The sequence below is a fragment of the Phodopus roborovskii genome, unplaced genomic scaffold, assembly GCF_943737965.1.
Source record: "Phodopus roborovskii unplaced genomic scaffold, PHOROB, whole genome shotgun sequence".
Classification (NCBI taxonomy): Eukaryota; Metazoa; Chordata; class Mammalia; order Rodentia; family Cricetidae; genus Phodopus; species Phodopus roborovskii.
In genome coordinates, this window is record NW_026126516.1 from 3,710,618 (window position 1) to 3,727,993 (window position 17,376).

Genomic DNA, 17,376 nt, shown 5'->3' on the forward strand with positions numbered 1-17,376 from the left:
TGAGGATGTGAGCCTGGGCAGTATGGGAAAGGTTGAAAGGGTGGAGGGCAAATATGGAGGGATAGGGAGATGAATGGAATTGGGGTACATGAAGTGAAATTGTCAAGGAATCACTAAAGAAAGAAGAAGCAAGAGTCACCAACTTAACACTGGCAAATCTACTTGTGGATGTAGAGTCTGGAGTGTGTTAGATCAGGAAAGAGCTCATGCAGACCCCAAAGGATTCAATGGCGCCATCTTCTGTCTGGTGCTAACAAAGACCTAGCAATGATAACTAAAGAGAAAGCTCAGATGCTGCTGGGATAAAGGTTTGGGTTACTTCATTTGGTGGCCTCCCTAGATCTGCAGAAGTATTGGCAAAGGAAACAAAACAAAACAAAACAAAACAAAAAAAAAAAAAAAATCTTGAACAGCTGAAGGAAGAGGCTGTTTCAATTAAGAGTAAGCCTGAACTATTTTCCTCAGTCTCTATCTTAGTACAGTTCTAAGTTAGTCAAGGGAGGAACATACAGCTTGGAAGGCAGAGAGAAGCAGCAATGTTTTCTAAGTCACCTCAGCGAGGTGTAGGTGCAAGGAAAGGTGGATGGAAACATGCCCATGACAACTGGCTTGTGCTTGCTTCTTCCCTGCTCTAAGATCAGCTCTTACCCGAGCAACTCTGTTGCCACCACTGGCTCTATGGCCACCACTAAATGCATAGCAGTGATTCCCGAGTCTCTCTTCACATCTGTATTTTAGCAGCTGGCTGAGCTTAGCTTCTCCAGTTCACAACCCATCCAGACCCTGCCATCGATCCTTTTACTACTTTGTTTCCTCAGCTTCACCCACAACAGTGAAAAACTTAGTTCTGATAATAAAAATGAGTCAAGAGCTTCCAGTCAATTTTGGTAGCTGGATTCTGGCTAATTCTATCACCTTTCTTAAACCAAATCTTTTCTAGAGGCCATGTCACCTGGCCAACTATGATGAATTGAGTTTAACCAACCACACAAACTGATCTGCATCACAGAAACTGAATTTAGCAACTCTGTGCCTACCTCATCCTCTCTGCCTTCTACTGCAGCGAGCCAGCTTTAAGAGTCTAGACTATCAGACCTTGCTCCAGCCACAATTTTGTACATTTTGCTTTCTGCTAGGTTAATAAAGGAGTAGCCACCTCCAGAATTTGCTAGATACCTAACATATGCAAACCACAAGAAACACTTTTCCAACAGGGAAGGTGGAGGATAAATGTCCCCTTTTCTTCCCTGTGGACAATTCTGAATGGTAGTCTGTCTCTTCTGCTCTTCAGAGGATTCCAGCAGTTATTAAGTCTAGTTGGCCAGAACAGTGATCACTTCAGAACATGCAATCACATTGGTTTTCTTGTTCCACTTAATCCTTTTTAATCACACATTCCTATACTCTGCAAGAACGGCCCAGAATAAACTATCTACAAGCAAGTCTTTATCTTAGGATACAGTTTGTGGAGGAAACAGACATAGCAGACACAAACATTTAAGGGGCTGGTGAGATGATTTAATGGGTAAAGGTACTTTTCATTATCAGCCTAATGATCTGAGTTCAATTCCCAGAAGCCACACAAAAGTGGAAGGGTAATCAATTTCACAAAGCTGTCCTCTAACCTTTATCAAATTGTATGCCTCCCCCTGACACATACCATCCTGTGTATATATAGGTCTACAAGTAATATTTATAGTCAGATAGGTTTCTTATGCCTGTAAATTCTAACTAGGAAGATTAGACAGGATGACTACCATGAGTTCAAGTTCAAAGCAAGTCTGGCTACCCTGCAACGCTCTGTCTTATAATACAAATAAACAATTAAAATTTTGTTATCTCTTGGATTTTGATCAAATGAACTGATCATTTTAGTCTTGGATTCCAGGTTACCTTTTTAGATTTTGGTTTTAAAAGATTGACTTGTTCAGTTGTGTGCCAAACTCTATGCTAGATACAATGTGATTAACACATATAGTTCTTGATCTCAACTTTCTAGAAGACATAGACGTGATCTCTCCTGCATGTAGAAATGCTATGTCAGAAGTATACAAAAGACTATATGGTCCACAATGGGATTCTCAAGGTGGAGGAGGTTGAGAATAGTAATGAATGACTTTCTAATTGAAGAAAAATTCAAAGTACACACTTTTTGGAAAACAGGAAGAAATTGCATTCCAGGAACAGAAAAGAACGTGTGCATATGGCCAGTTGTTGAAAGCACAAGAATGCATAACTCAAAAAAAAAAAAAAAAGGAATACTAGAACTTTCTTGTTTTGTTTTTCAAGGCAGAGTTTCTTTGCGTAGCCCAGGTTGGCCTCACAGAGATCTGCCTGCCTCTGCCTCCTGAGTGCTGGGATTAAAGATGTGCGCCACCACCACTACCACTTGGCTGAACACTCCAAATTCTAGTTGCCTGTGATCTATCAATATTATAAATTTTTATTCAGAGTGCTTCATATACCTTCAAGCCATTCTCCTAGTAAGAAACCAAAGAAGTACTATGTGTTTCCTTCCTTCCTAATTATTAAAACCTAAAAAATTGTTAGTGTTAAACAGTTTTAACTAAGAAAATAACATCCAAATGGTTAAATAATGTATTAGTTTTCTATTGCTACATAACGAACCACCACAAATGACTGGGTTAAAACAACACATTTATTTTCTCCCACATCCTGTGGGCTGTGTGAGTCTGGGCATTAGGGTCTGGGTCTTTAGCCAGGACTTCATTCACCATGAAAGAAGGGTGTCATTTGGGCTTTTATTCTATCTGAAAGCTCAATGAGGATCACCTGCCTCCAATCGCATTTAAGAATGGTGGCAAAATTAGTTTCTTATGGCTGCAAGTCTATGGACCCAGCTTGTTGCTGACTAATGACTGGGGATCACATTCAATTCTTGTCACATGATTCTTTGGCCAGGCCACCTTACCACACAGCAGCATTTTTTTCCCTTCAAATTAGTGTGGAAATGACTGTATCAAGATGGAGGCCTCTAAGAATGGTATTTCATCACCTATGCCTTTAAAGGTCAGTCACACCCACATTTAAGGAAAGATTAAATAAGTGTCAGTATGAAAAGGGGGGGGGCACTAACTGCTACCCACAAAGTGCCTACTTGTCCCAGCAAGTTTCTGAGTGCCTTAGCAAACTCACTGGCAGCCTAGATGAGCCTCATCACTTACTGTTTCAGCATTTTTCAGAGAACTACTAACAGGTATGTCTGAAAATAAAAATAGCTGAAATGTATAAAAGGAATTAACTGGGGGCTTGCTTACAGTTTCAGAGATAGTCAATTATCATCATGATGGGGAACATGGCTACATGCAGGCAGATATGGTGCTAGAGAGGTAGCTCAGAGCTCCATATCCTTATCTGTAGACAGAGACACTCTGGGCCTGGCTTGGGTTTTTGAAACCTCAAAGCCCACCCACAGTGACACACTTCCTCCAGTAAGGCCACACCTCCTAGTCCCGTTAATCTTTTCAAACATTGAGTCCCTTGGTGACTAACTATTAAAATACATGCGTTTATGGGGGCCATTCTTATTCAAACCACCACATGAGAAGGATGAAAACTTGAAGGAGCTTCATTTAGTACCTTAGTAAAGGAGGATGTTAAGCATACAGACAGCTGAGAAAAAGACTTTTAAGGTCTCTTTCTAAGCTTCAAGCACTCATACATAAGAACTCATTCACTTAAATGAATACAAACCAACATTTCTTTATGTTTACTTTATAAACTACCTTCTTTAACATAACATTTAAAAGTATTTTTTGAGACAGAGTCATCTCTCTGGTCCTAATTACCTAGTTTTAAACTAATATGAGTAAAGAATAACAACTTAATTATACATTTTACCTTAGGGCATTTTCTGAACCTCTCAGAGTAAGATGTAACCTCAAATGCCAATGTATTTAGAAAACAGTAAGATCCATTTATTTCTTGGAATTCTAGTCATAGTTTTAAAAGTCAGCATTGTTTTTTGATGCATGCTTCAATTTGGGAAGAACACTTACAATGTAAGCCTAATTTTATGTCAATCGTTGGAAAAGGCTTAATTATTACAGTTAAAGAGGAATATGTTTGATAACATACTTCTTTGATAACAAAGACAAAATTTAAGTGTGCAAACAGTATTGCTGTTTTCTGGTACTAGTCTTATTTTTGTTTTTTGAGACAGGGATGGGTTTGTCTCTGTGTAGCACTGGCTGTCCTGAACTTGCTCTGTAGACTGGGATGGCCTTGAACTCACAGAGACAGACCTGCCTCTGGCTCCTAAGTGTCAGAACTAAAGGCATATGCCCCCACTGCTCAGCTTTTAGTACAAGTTTTAATATGTAGATATTTCACCTTCAAACAAGAACATATAAAAACAGCACATATACATGAACACTAAACACAAAGTATATAAAAATGTTTTGTATACATGTACATGCAAAGGCCAGAAGACAATTCTGACTAGTGTTTCTTCTACCTTGTTCTTGAGAAAAGGACGTTCACTGACTTGGAGCTTGCCTGGCTGAGATCCCTTTCCAGTGCTGGGACTGTAAATGCATACCAACACACCCAGCTTTTTATCTTGATTATGGATTAAACTCAGGCCATAATGCTTGTACAACAATATTCACCAACTGAGCTATCTCCTTAGCCCTTAAAGTCTTAATATATCACAGTCATCTTCTTCATAGAGACTGGAACCATGTCAAAAATGGTTGAAGCCAAGTTTCTGGCTAGGTTTTAGTCACTGAATGTTTTAGTAGTTCTATAAACACACTTGGAGACATTCACAAACAGTATTTTCCTTAGTGCAGAGTTGGATTAGAACCCAGGTCTAAGTCCAAAGTTCATGTTTACAAAACACGGCATCAGACACTGTTTACTTATTACTAAATCTGCACAAGTTTCACAGAGTTTTAAAAGATTACATGAGACAACTTATATCCAGTGCAGTCATGAACTTAAGTGCACCCTGCCATTTAAAGATAGTCTTTACCCTGTTATGATCTTGAATTCAACAAGAGGGCATTAAATGTTAACCTGAGATTTGAAGAGTATATGCTTTTTATTTTATGACTAGCATCAAAAGTTCTGGTAACTTGATGTTTTTAATTTTTATGCTTCACTTTGAAATATAAATACCAATATACAAAAGTAGAGTGAATGATCTGTCAACAACTCAAGGTAAAATGAGACTCCACATTATCTATCTATCAGTCTGTGCTATTTCATTCCTGCACTAATCCTTGGAGATTCATTATTATATATAGAGAGAAGGTTTTATTTATTGTTGAAAAAAGACTTCTGGCTTGGTGGTAGCGTAACACACCTGTGATTCAGGAGGTAGAGGCTAGCTTTTTGATCTACATTATATTAGCTCAAAAGGTTAAGATTGCTCTTAGGAGCCCCACATGTGGCACACACCTTTAATTCCAACACGCAGGAGGCAGAAGCAGGCAGATCTGAGTTCAAATATAGCTTGGGGGACAGGAGAGATGGCTCAGTAGTTAAGAGCACTGGCTGCTCTTCCACAGGACCCAGGTTCAACCACATGGCAGCTCACAGGCAAATCCAGGGAATTCAATACCCTTTCAAACTACATGCAGGTAAAACACCAATGCACATTTAAAAAAAAAAAAAAAAAAGCTAGCTTGGTCTAAATAAGAGTTCCAGGCCATTGGGGCTGTATAGTGAAAATTTGCTCTTAGATGAAATATTTTGGATTCAGATGATGAATAGCCTTGACTGACTTCAAGGATATTTTAATCCTTTCAGTGGGCTATCAAGTGAATATGTGATCAATCAATTTGACATGTTGCTTTAAACTGATGAGTTAGATGATAGCGTCACTGTTTAGATTATATATTGATCTACTTTACTAAATAATACTTCCTTTTTATCTTCTACACTGGGGTTGAGTGTTTTCATTTTGTTTACCACTTCTAGGGCCTTGGGCACGCTAGGCAAGCAAGCATTCATCACTGAACCACACCCCCTAGTCTCAATGCTCAGCTCCACTTTCACAGGAAAAGACCATGCAGAGGCTGGAGAGATGACTTAGCTGTTCTTCCCAGCACACATATGGGATCTCACAACCTACTGTAACTCCAGTTCCAGGAGATTCTATCCTCTCTTCTGGCCTCTGTGGGCACAGCAGGCCTTCATGGTGCAGATGAAGGCAAAATGCCCATACACATAAAAATTTAAAAAAAACCCAAGAAAAAGCATTACTTAGCCCCCATTAGCTACCAGAATAATTTAAGAGGCTGGGATGATGGCTCAGTGGTTAAGAGAATCTGCTGCAACCCAACACTCTCTTCTGACCTCTGTGGTTACCAAGCACATGCAGTACATATGTGTAGGCTCTTACACACACATATAAATGAAACAAATTTAAGTAAAATAATTTATAACACACAATCAAAAGTCTACTAAGAGCAAAGTACTATTCTAGGTTCTTGAGGGAATATATATCAAGATTCTAATTCTCTTTAGGGAACATATACTATGTGATAAGAGGAAATGAGACAGTATACAGGCATTCCCAGAGCCAAGTTAGAAGATGGAAATACCTAACAAAAACAAATATTTAAAGTTCTTAAGAAAATAGAAAATACTTTTAATTTGGAAGGGCTAACATAAAACAAGGGCATAAAGCACCCAAGTCTGTTCTTAAAGGAAGTATTTGGAGACTTACTAATAAAAAAACAAAGGTACCCTGGACTAAGGTGACAGCAGAGGGATAAGGGAAAGTCTATAGTCCATACCAAAAACTGTTTTAGGTTTAAAGTAAGATATGCAAGCAAATGTTCTATTTCAGAACTCTGCTCAAACTTGTAGTAAAATTGTCTATAAATACTAGTGCTCCTTGATTAGATGTGCATCATCTTTGTCACCTGAAGCTAAAGTAGTTCTTTACACCTCACATCTGACTGACTGCTCTGATCTGCAGCAAATGATCTTCAGCTGAGTTCACTATTCTTTTAGAATTACAGTCAGACTCATTTGCTGAAGAGAGTACAATTACAAACAAGTAAAATGAATTGTCAGCGTCACTGAACAAAAGGAGAAGTGTCAACATGCAGGACAATGAAAGAATGGAAAGAGGAGAAATGGATGAGTGAGTGGGGACAGTGAGTCTCCCTTTTTGTATGATTCCAGGCACACATTCTTGGAAGCCAGCCAAGTTGCTAAGGGTTTAAAAATTAGGTCACTGTTTTTAGGAGGACTGTAAAATGTTTCATTCAATAAAATATAATCACATTCATAATGACTAAAAATATAGTAAATACAATATACCATCCTTTTGGGGGAGGTTTTTTTTTTTTTTTTTTCCTTTTCCAAAACAGGGTTTCTCTATGTAGCTTTGGAGGTCACTCTGTAGACTATGCTGGCCTCAAACTCAGAGATCCGTCTGCCTCTGCCTCCCCAACATTGGGATCAGAGGTGTGTACCACCACCGCCTGACTCAATATACAGTCCACTTTAAAATGCAAATTATAAATAAATTTTATCCTCTCAAGGTTGATAATGTATTTTTGAGGCCATATTTCTTCTGGGCTATTGTGTTCTGAGGTCAGCAATATTTATGTCAAAGACAGCAGAGGTCGTTTCTGAAAAGTGGACTTTTCTTCACAAAGGCATGTTAAAAAGGCGATAGTAGTGCAATTTCACTTCTGCTCTCACCAGGTTAGAGCCACTGCGCAGTGTAGGCATGCCACAGGCGCTGCAAACGCCACCGTGGAAAAACACTTGACCTTCTGTCTGGCTTCTTCCAATTCAATCATCAATTTGGGAATTTTAATTTTATATGCTAATTTTGTTTTTAGTATAGGCACTGATAATCAATCAGGCTTCTTGAGTAGCAACCACAGAACAATTCCAGGTTCCTTAAGAAGAAAAGGGATTTACCTGAGGCTCTGTGTTAAGACTTTAGCAGCGATCCAAAGCTGCACAGAAACCTTGTCTCGAAAAACCAACCAACCAACCAACCAACCAACCAACCAACCAACCAACCAACCAACCAACCAACCAACCACAACCCACACAAAACTGGGGAGGCTCTAGAAGCTAAAACCCTCCAGTGACCCATACAGGAAAGCAGCCTGTTTAGAAAAGAAGGCTGAAACACAACAAAAGCCTCTGCACTCTAAGTGCTCTGGACTCCAGAATGTGGATCAATTTGAGCAGCAACCTACTCAAGTCCCTGTCCCAATCATCAATAAACTTGCTGGCTGGGCTGAAAATTCCAAGTAGTTTGCTGGTTTCAGTAAGAAACGGGACTTGTCACAGATACTGCTTCAAGCTAATGCTTCAGTAACCAACTACCATAGTTTGTCTACTAGGGCCACTACTTCCTACCCAAGCCCTATCAAATTGGTTCTCACATTGCCCCCTCTCCCACCATGTCCTAATTCCTGGGCTTAAGGGTCAGAAGAACTAGTATGAGTTATGTATGTACAACTTTATCACGTACAGGCTAGTTATTAGTTTCTGAACCCATCAAACATGATGACCAAGTTAGACAAAGTACACCAAAATTACAAGCATGATCTCATTCGTTACCAATCTTCACAGATGAAGCCGAGAATATGGTTCAGTTGACAGAACTGTTGCCTGGCATGGCCCTGGGTTCTATTTCTAGCACCACAAACACAGTGATGGCACATGCTATATTCCTACCGCTTGGGAAGTGGGAGTTAAATGATAGGAAATTCAAAGCCCTTCTCAACTACTTAGTAAATACAAAAAGCCAAAACTACATAAGGCCCTGCCTTAAAATGAACAGGCAAAATACAAACAATAAAAAAACATAACAGCAAAACAACAATCTCCATAAATGAGTATTTATTTATTTATTCATTCATTTATTTATTTTTAGGGCTGTGCCTCTTCTAATGGATACTGATGTCATGTCATATCTTCATTTTAAAAATTAATTTGGGGGCTAACAAGATGTTTCAGCCACCAAGTGTGACAGACCTCAGTGTGGTCCCCAGCCCCCACACGATAAAAGGAGAGGTTGTCCTGATCTCCATCAGCATGTCTGCTGTGGCAGAACATCTATATACTCGTTCACAAACATAAATGTAATAAAAATTAAAACCAATTTTGTAATCAAACTTAATATGATTGTAATTTTAAAGTCTAGTAATAATAAAATGCTTACCCTAAAAAAGAAACCTTATAGAAGCCCGGTGGTGGTGGTGGCATACCTTTAATCTCAGCACATGGGAGGCAGAGGCAGCAGGATCTCTGTGAGTTCGAAGCCAGCCTGAGTGCAGGATAGGATCCAAAGGTACACAGAGAAGCCCTGACGCAAAAACCCAAATCAAATCAAAACAAACCCCCCTATAGTACCTGGTCCCGCTTCCAATGAATTCTTTAGCTCTTTCTCCTGCTGTGTACTTCCACATATTCTAACTTATATTAAGATTCTGTGTTCCTATTATAACAAGTATTTAAATACTTACTGCTGAGCCAAGGTCTGTACTAGTATTTTATTTTCTCTCATGTCACTTAAAAATTTTTCTTCAGTATTAACTTCCTTATACATTTGTTTCATTGTCTGAATCTATTCCCAATTCTTCCTAAATGCACTAAAAGCCATCAAATTGCAGTCTAATTTGCTATTTACTATTCAAACATTAAGTAACTGATATCCTAGACTTCTTAAGGCTTTTTGTTCTGGTCCAGTCTAGAAGGGACATTCTTTCCCCTCCCTAACACGACTGGTACCTAGGCTGCCCTTAGCTTCCCTCCTGCATTGAATGCCATTTGTTAATCCCATGTCTCCATTTTTAGTCTGCTTTAGTACTTGGTAGATCTCATCTTCAGTGGCTTCCTTAGTGGGGATGCAGGAGTAGTAGATATTTATATTCCAGTTCCTTTCCTCTATTGCCTCTTTTTTTCTTTCTAGATTTTTTTTCAACTTTACCTTTGAACCCTATTATACATTCCATTTCTGCTCTCTGAAGAGCTTCTGTTTTAGTTTCTGAACTCAGCTTTATTTTGTCTGTTAAGTAATGGGAACTGGACACAGGATCTTATACACATTGGTTAAGTGCTCTATACTTAAGAGCACATTAGTTGTGAGTTACCAATGTCATTTTTTATGTGTTTGTTTCTGAAGCAAGGTCTCTGTGTAGCCATGGATGGCCCCAAACACAATATTCTTGCCTCAGTTTCCCAAGCCCTGGGATTACAGTCTTGCTCCACCACAACCTGCTCCAGCTCCACTCCCTCACTGCCACCCCCAGCAAAAGAAAAAAGAAAAAAGCTGGAGAGATGGATCAGTGATTAAGAGCACTGGCTGCTCCTCCAGAGGACCTGGAGTACTCAACAAGGTGGCCCATAATCCATCTGTAACTCCAGTTTTAGATGCTCTAATGCTCTCTTATGGCCTCTGTGGGGACTAAACACAAGAGGTTCATATATATACATGCAGGTAGAATACCCGCACATATAAATAAGAATTCCACTTTATCTACAGATGCTGACTCTTCCGATTTGCAGTCTTCATTGTTTCCTTAAGTACTTTTGTTCTGACCTATGTCTCACTATGGAAGTTTTCCTTAAACATTCAGTGATCCTTGGATGGGTTTTCATAGCTCCCAGAAGTGTGGCAGAACAGACAGGTTGCTGAACTCTGCAGTTAGCAACCACTATCCAACTCTGTTCACGATATAACATGAACATAATTTAACTGAGTAACTCTAAACAGTTGGTATTTATATGCACATACATACGCTTTGGGACTGTTTAGTACTTATTCCCAAAGCTCCAGTTTTCTCTTGTATTTTCTGGGGAAAGAGAGTAGGTGATTTTATCATATAGCTTGAAACTTTCACACACCTCCAATTTTAATCTTTATTTCATCTTCATCATATTCTATAGATATTTCTGCATTCAGACTATCTCTAGTTCAGTTTCTTTAGAAAATTAAAAAGAATCTCTGATCTCCCTGAAAGTATAGAGAGCTCAGTGGTAGCATGTTTGGTTAGTATGTATTGAGGTCCTGGGTTCAATACCCAGTCCTGCAAACAAACAAAGAAAGAAGTCTCAAGAACCCACATACACTAACAACAAAAAAGCTAAGCATAGTATGGCACTGGTAATACCCAGCAATCTGGAGTCTGAGGCAGGAAGACTACAGGTTTGAAGCCAGCCTAGGCTACATAAAGAGCTGTCCTGTGAAACAGGAAATTTCAGGTCTCTTATGTTTCACTGAAGGTGAATAACGTGTTGGAGGAACAGTTTGCCATCTGCTACAAGTGATCATAATTCAAGAACAGGGAAGTGGATCACTATTGACTCATGCATAGAATCCAGCAAGCCCCAGTGGGTCCTCCTGTCTCTATTCTCACAGTGTTGGAGCTACAGATGCACATAGTCATGCCCAGATTTTTTATGTGGGTGCTGGAATCTAAAAGATTCCCATATTTTCACAGCAATCACTTACCCACTAAGCTATTCTCCAGCCCCAGGCTTTTAATTATTTTTAAACATTATTTATTCATTGAGAAATATGAGGCCAACTTGTAAGAGTTAGTGTTCTTTTTCCATCATGTGGGTTCCAGGGATCAAACTTAGCTGAGCTATCCATCTCATGGACCCTGGCTTTAATTTTTAATGTTAATCTGATTTGGAATAAAAATTAATAATCTTAGAATTATACATTACTAAATTTCCTACCAAGTCCTATGAAATGGGAACACAAAGTGAAAATGTGATTTTATCTTCACAGTCTTTCTTAACTGAGCACGCTCATTTGAATCACAGAACAAAAAATACAGACCAGAGTCTAGAGACATGGCTCAAGAATACTGACAGCTCTTCCAGGAAAGCTAGGTTCAATTTCCAGCTCACAACTGAAACAATATATTGTTTCAGTCTGGGATGCAGTACCCTCTTCTGGCCTTCTCAGACACCAGGCATGCACACGGCACATACACATAGGCAAAACACTCATATACATAAAATAAAATAAAACACAGACTACTCATTTCTCTCTAAGATGGTATACATAGCTAGAACCATGAGACATGCATGGAAAGATTCAAATTTATCCCATACAATAGATATCTGAGTACAGGTGTCATTGGTATCACTGGTACATAGAACTCCTGTTGGGAAAAGCTAACTGGAAAGTGACAAGTAGATGATCTTAAGTTTGATAAGCACAATGGTAAGAGGTAGAAACCAACTTAAAATTGAGATAAAATCTTAAAACCAAAAATTCTCTAAAAAGAATCTATGAGATATACTGAGTATTGGGCTTAATTAATAAAATTACATTTAGAAAAGACTGTGTATCTAGGGATGAAGCTCAGCAGCAAAGTGCCGGCCTTAGCTCAGGTCAGGAGAGAAGATGATGTCAACTATGGCAATGAAGATGTACTTGTCAGAAAGATTAGCAGCTGACATTTATTGAATGCTTATTATATACCACATACTGTTCATATCAACTAACATATATGGTTTTTCCTCCTTCCCTCCACGCCTCAATAGGGTTTGTGTGTGTGTGTGTGTGTGTGTGTGTGTGTGTGTGTGTGTGTGTGTGTGTGTGTGTGTAAAGCTCTGCCTGTACTGAAATTCACTTTATAGGCTGGCCCCAAACTCACAAAGATCTGCCAGCCTCTGCCTCCTGAATACTGGGATTAAAGGTGTGTGCTACCAATTGCCCAGTGTCATATATGGTTTCCTTAATCTTCAGCATCATACTTTATAGGTTATTATTCTTTTTGCAAATCACTAAGTCTTGGAATTAAGAGTTATATGATTTATTCAAGGTGAAACATGTTAAGATGCTGTAGAGGGGGATTCAAAGCTAGTCTACTTGGCTCCGTACATAAGCTTTATCACACGAAATCCTTCTACAAGTGACCAAATACTGTCCTCTTCATGGATATGAAGAAAGGCTATGTTGAAGGCATAAAAGGCCTAGTATGAATGTATTTAGGTATGAGGGAAAGGTATGTCCCACATAAAATACAAGAGGTTAAAGTGAAAACTATGGCTGCAAATGGATTTTGAATGGGAAGATAAAAGAGCTCTACTTGTTTAGCCATATTGGGACAAAAAAGGGACATTTTAGATCTCTAAGTGTACTGCATAAAATTTAATTTCTATTTAAATGACAGAAAACATTAATTCACCAAAGAAAGTATAAGAGCTCTAGGACAGGTAGTCAAGTACCACCAAAGACCTAAGAACTAACCTGCAATTTCACTTTTCATTAAAAACTAAAAAATTACTACATTAAGGTATGTACTCTCACTTAAGAAACAGGTAAATATATAACACACAGTTTGAGAAAAGAAAGATTTGTCATACCTTTTTGGTGCTGTGGCAAACTTCAAAATTTTCTGTAGAAGCATTTTCTCACAAATTTGGCTTTATAGAACAAAGGAATGGTAGGTCAAGCTGCTAGGTCATTTCTAATAGTGTCCCTATAAACTGGCATCTCTAAATAGTCAGCTATTAACATAATGATTATTTTAAACTAATAAAAACAGTTTAATGACATTCTTCCTGCAACAAAGACAAACTAGCCTGTTACTGAAAGACAATGGTAAATTAAATTTTAAAAGACTTTGTAAAAGGAATTGTAACCTTCATTTCCTTATCAATGCCCGATTCGCACATTATTATTATCATTACCATCTAGTAGGGTTTAAAAAAATATTTCTCAAAGTCCCACTAATTGGTTTATCTGGCCATGTTAAGATAGAAAACCAAGCTAAATTTTCCTTACTGAAACTGATACATTCTCTTCTAGTTGGCAGCTTTTGAAATTCTTTTAGTGACTCTGCACTAGCACAATTAAATTTCTCAAGTAATATTGGGTCATGTGACTTGTATCATTTTACTTTCTAGCCACAGAAAGCTAAGTGTACACTCCCTTTGTGTAGGAAAGGACCCTTTCTAGCTCTGAAATGTTAGGATTCTATCATTTACTGAAAACTTATACTTGTTTAACACAATATTCATATATTAACTTTCTCAGATCACAGAAAAAGTATGCTGTTCAGATAGATGGATGGATAGATGATAGAGATGACAGTTTTTTTGTTTTTTTGTTTTTTTTTCTTGTTTTTTGCTTAAAGCAAATAAAAAAGGCATGTGGGCCTGGCACTAACTACTTTTTACAAACCAATGCCTGATGTACAACCTAAAAGTAAGATACCAACTATTTTAAAATGTAAGCCAGAGACTTAATTAAAATAAATTTAAGTGGGCCCCACCTTTTATTTTTATAATGAATTTATTCTAACTGCAAGCAATTAAGAATCAATAAGGTGTTGTGTACATATAGGAATCTAAACTTGAAAAATGGGGAAATGGGCAGGTTCAGAGTTAGAGCAGAGAAGGCGTAGGCGGCTACTCATGTAGTCTAATACTTGTCACCTCACATTAGACGAGAACAAGGCTGCGGTCTCACCGGTGTCCTTTATCATCACTACGGAATATTTGGCTTTAATGGTAAACGGAGAGCTACGTTAACACTGACCCTGAAGTTGTCTCAGCACTCCTAATTACAGACTGAGAAAAAACTGTATATTCTAGACACTGATAAAGAACTCAAGTAGTGTTTTTAACTTGATAGACAAATATATAATTTTAGAAATAAAAATTTGAAGTCAGAATTTCATACCTTGTGCAAGCATGTTAAATTCCAAGAACAGTGCTATGTGGTAAAGTTCCATGGCTTCTTCTGCCCTGGTCATGTTTGGTTTCCCTGCGACGAGAGCCTGAACTTCACTGAGACTTCCCACAGAAGGGCTACAGTGCAAAACAGAGAGGTCCACCACGTCGGTATACATACAGTGTAATATCACTTTTGCATATTTTTTTGGTATAATGGACTCATCTAATATAATTCTTGTGGGAGTTCTCAAAGTTCGGTCTGTGATTTCTTCACCAGTCCGTATCCTCCTTTGTAATAAATTTCGGAAAAATGGGGACCGTGCAGAGATAATAGCCTTGTGGGCTTTGAGCTCTTCATCTAAACAGTTCTGATTGCCACCAAAAGCTTCAACCAGTTCAGAATCTGAAGAAAAACTAAGGACAACATCATAATAACACATGTAATCAAAGAGTCCACGCATATCTACATCCAGGGAATTTGGTGTTCCAAATTCTTCACTAAGCTGAACAAGGATATCGACATTCTGAAACCTTGAGTCCTCCATTCCAAATTCTCCCGTATAAAGGTAGTGTAACAAGGCAGAAAACATGGGCATATCAATACCAGCTGTACTGATGTCCATTATTATCTCTGCCCCATATTCAGGTGAGGAAGAAAGCAGTGTTTTAAAAAATGGACACCTTGCTGCCAAAATGGCACGATGAACAGGAAAACATGTTTCTTGAAATATTAAGTCCACATCAGTACAGTACTTATACTCATAAAGGTCAGCCATATCCTTCTGCAGTGTCCGGGCTTCTGGTCTGGCCAAACTGGCTTGCAGAGAAAGCTCCTTTAAGGCTGAAGTTCCCTCATACTCTTCTACTAGTGCATTGACGTCTCTCACATCCCACCCAGAGAGGAGTTCTCGCATCTGCTTGGCATGATCAGCTGACCTATTTGATTTTCGGCGTTTAATAAATTTCTTTTTGAGGGTGGCAAGGCCAGACGTTCTCTTTTTTTTGTCTTGTGGTTTCTCATGGCCATGGTCAAGGCTATACAACTTTGACTCACAACCATAGCCTTGCTGAGAATAGGATGAAGTTCCTAAGAAAAAATTAAGCAAACCATAATTTCTTAATACTCACTTTCAACATTAACATATTTCATGCCTAAAATTTTTACAAACACATTCTGATACAACTCAGATAAAACTGAACATTTTTTTTCCTGAATGCGAATAACTCATTTTTATATTAAGAAAGGGCTGGGCATTGTGGTGCACTTCCTTATAAACCTAGCACTTTAGAGGCTGAGGTTGGAAGTCAGGAGTATGATTACAGCTTGGGCTTGGAGAGTTCAAAGAAAGGTGTGTAGGTGTGTAGGGGTGCGTGTGTGTGTGCGCGTGCGTGCATGCGTGTGTGTGCTCAATCATGTTTGGGGAGAAGATAAGGGAAGATGTTCAGTGGATAAAGGGCTTGCTCTGCAAGTGTCAAAAGTACTTTGGATACCCATCAGACATATAAAAGCTGGACACAATGTACACTGTTGGGAAGCTAGAGACAAGAAGATTCTAGAAGACCACAGGCCAAACAGTGTAGCTAAAACATGAGCTCCAGGTTCAGTGACAGACCCATCTGCAGGTAGAGGGGCTAGAGATATGGCTCAGTGGTTAAAGAGCTATCATTCTTACAGTGGTACTGAGTTGAGTTCCCAGCTCCCACAACAGGCAAATCATGACCACCTGTAATTCAGTTCCAGAGGATCCAACATCTACATGCACTTGTCACACAAACATATATTCAGGCACAAACACATACAAAATAAAATAAATAAATCTTAAAAGTCAAATAAGGTGGAGTTTGATTGAGAAAGACACCTGATATCAATGTCTGTTTCCCTGTGTAACACAAGCAAGTATACCTGAACACACACTCACTCACTCTCACACTAAAATAAGAGAAACAAATCTATTTTAGAAGGGCCAGAAAAATAGTTCAGTAGGAAGTCACTTGCCATCAAACCTGATATCCCAAGTTTGATTCCTGGGACCCACAAGGGGATTAGGAGAGAACTGACTCTCACACATTGTCCTGGCTTTTATATATGTGTCACGAATACCCCCACCACAATAAAGTGTTCTGTAACAATTTTTAATAAAAAGGAAGGTAAGGAGGCAACAAAGAAAGGAAAAAACATTAAACAGAAACAAAAATTTGCCCGAAATTTTAAAAATGTCTTTGGTTTCTGGCAATCAAGAACTGCATTAAGGCTTCACACATGAATTTTTAGGAAATGAGAGACAATTTGCAAATTAAGAATATTGTTTGTAACTGTAAAATGTTTTTCTCTTTAACCACACTAAGGCCATATTTATAACAAGCCTGATTAAGACTGAGATGAAGGTGGGAATCTAGACACTGCAGAATTATTACCTATAATACTTTCCCTGTGGCTCAGCACTCTTTTCATTACAAAGATAACTGTTAGAATGATTCTATTTACAGTCACAACAAAAAAATAAAATTTAAAAATGCAAAGTTACCTATGAAAGTCTGCTGGGCCTGTGAATCTCCCCCTACCCGTGGGGAGCATGAATGAGGGTAGTTAGATGCATTAGCACCCATTTTCTTCAGTCACTCCGGCACTCCATCTGCTGGTTCTTCAGAGTGTAATTCCAGAGGCCTTGACGAACCTTCAACCCTGGATCCAGGAGCCTCTTTTCATCCATTTCTTGATGGAAGCAA

At 38.6% G+C, this 17,376-nt stretch overlaps 1 protein-coding gene across 3 annotated transcripts in view; it reads right to left on the reverse strand.

Moving 5' to 3' along the window:
- Positions 1 to 17,376, reverse strand: part of Btbd7 (BTB domain containing 7) — a 73,267-nt gene that overhangs the window by 29,385 nt on the left and 26,506 nt on the right. For all 3 annotated transcript variants that reach the window (XM_051196516.1, XM_051196518.1, XM_051196517.1), the window contains exons 2-3: positions 17,175 to 17,362; positions 14,657 to 15,736 (exon numbers count right to left, since the gene is read on the reverse strand). In XM_051196516.1, the coding sequence (XP_051052473.1) occupies positions 14,657 to 15,736; positions 17,175 to 17,256 (1,162 nt within the window). In that variant the 5' untranslated portion in view covers positions 17,257 to 17,362. The remainder of the gene's footprint in view (positions 1 to 14,656; positions 15,737 to 17,174; positions 17,363 to 17,376) is intronic.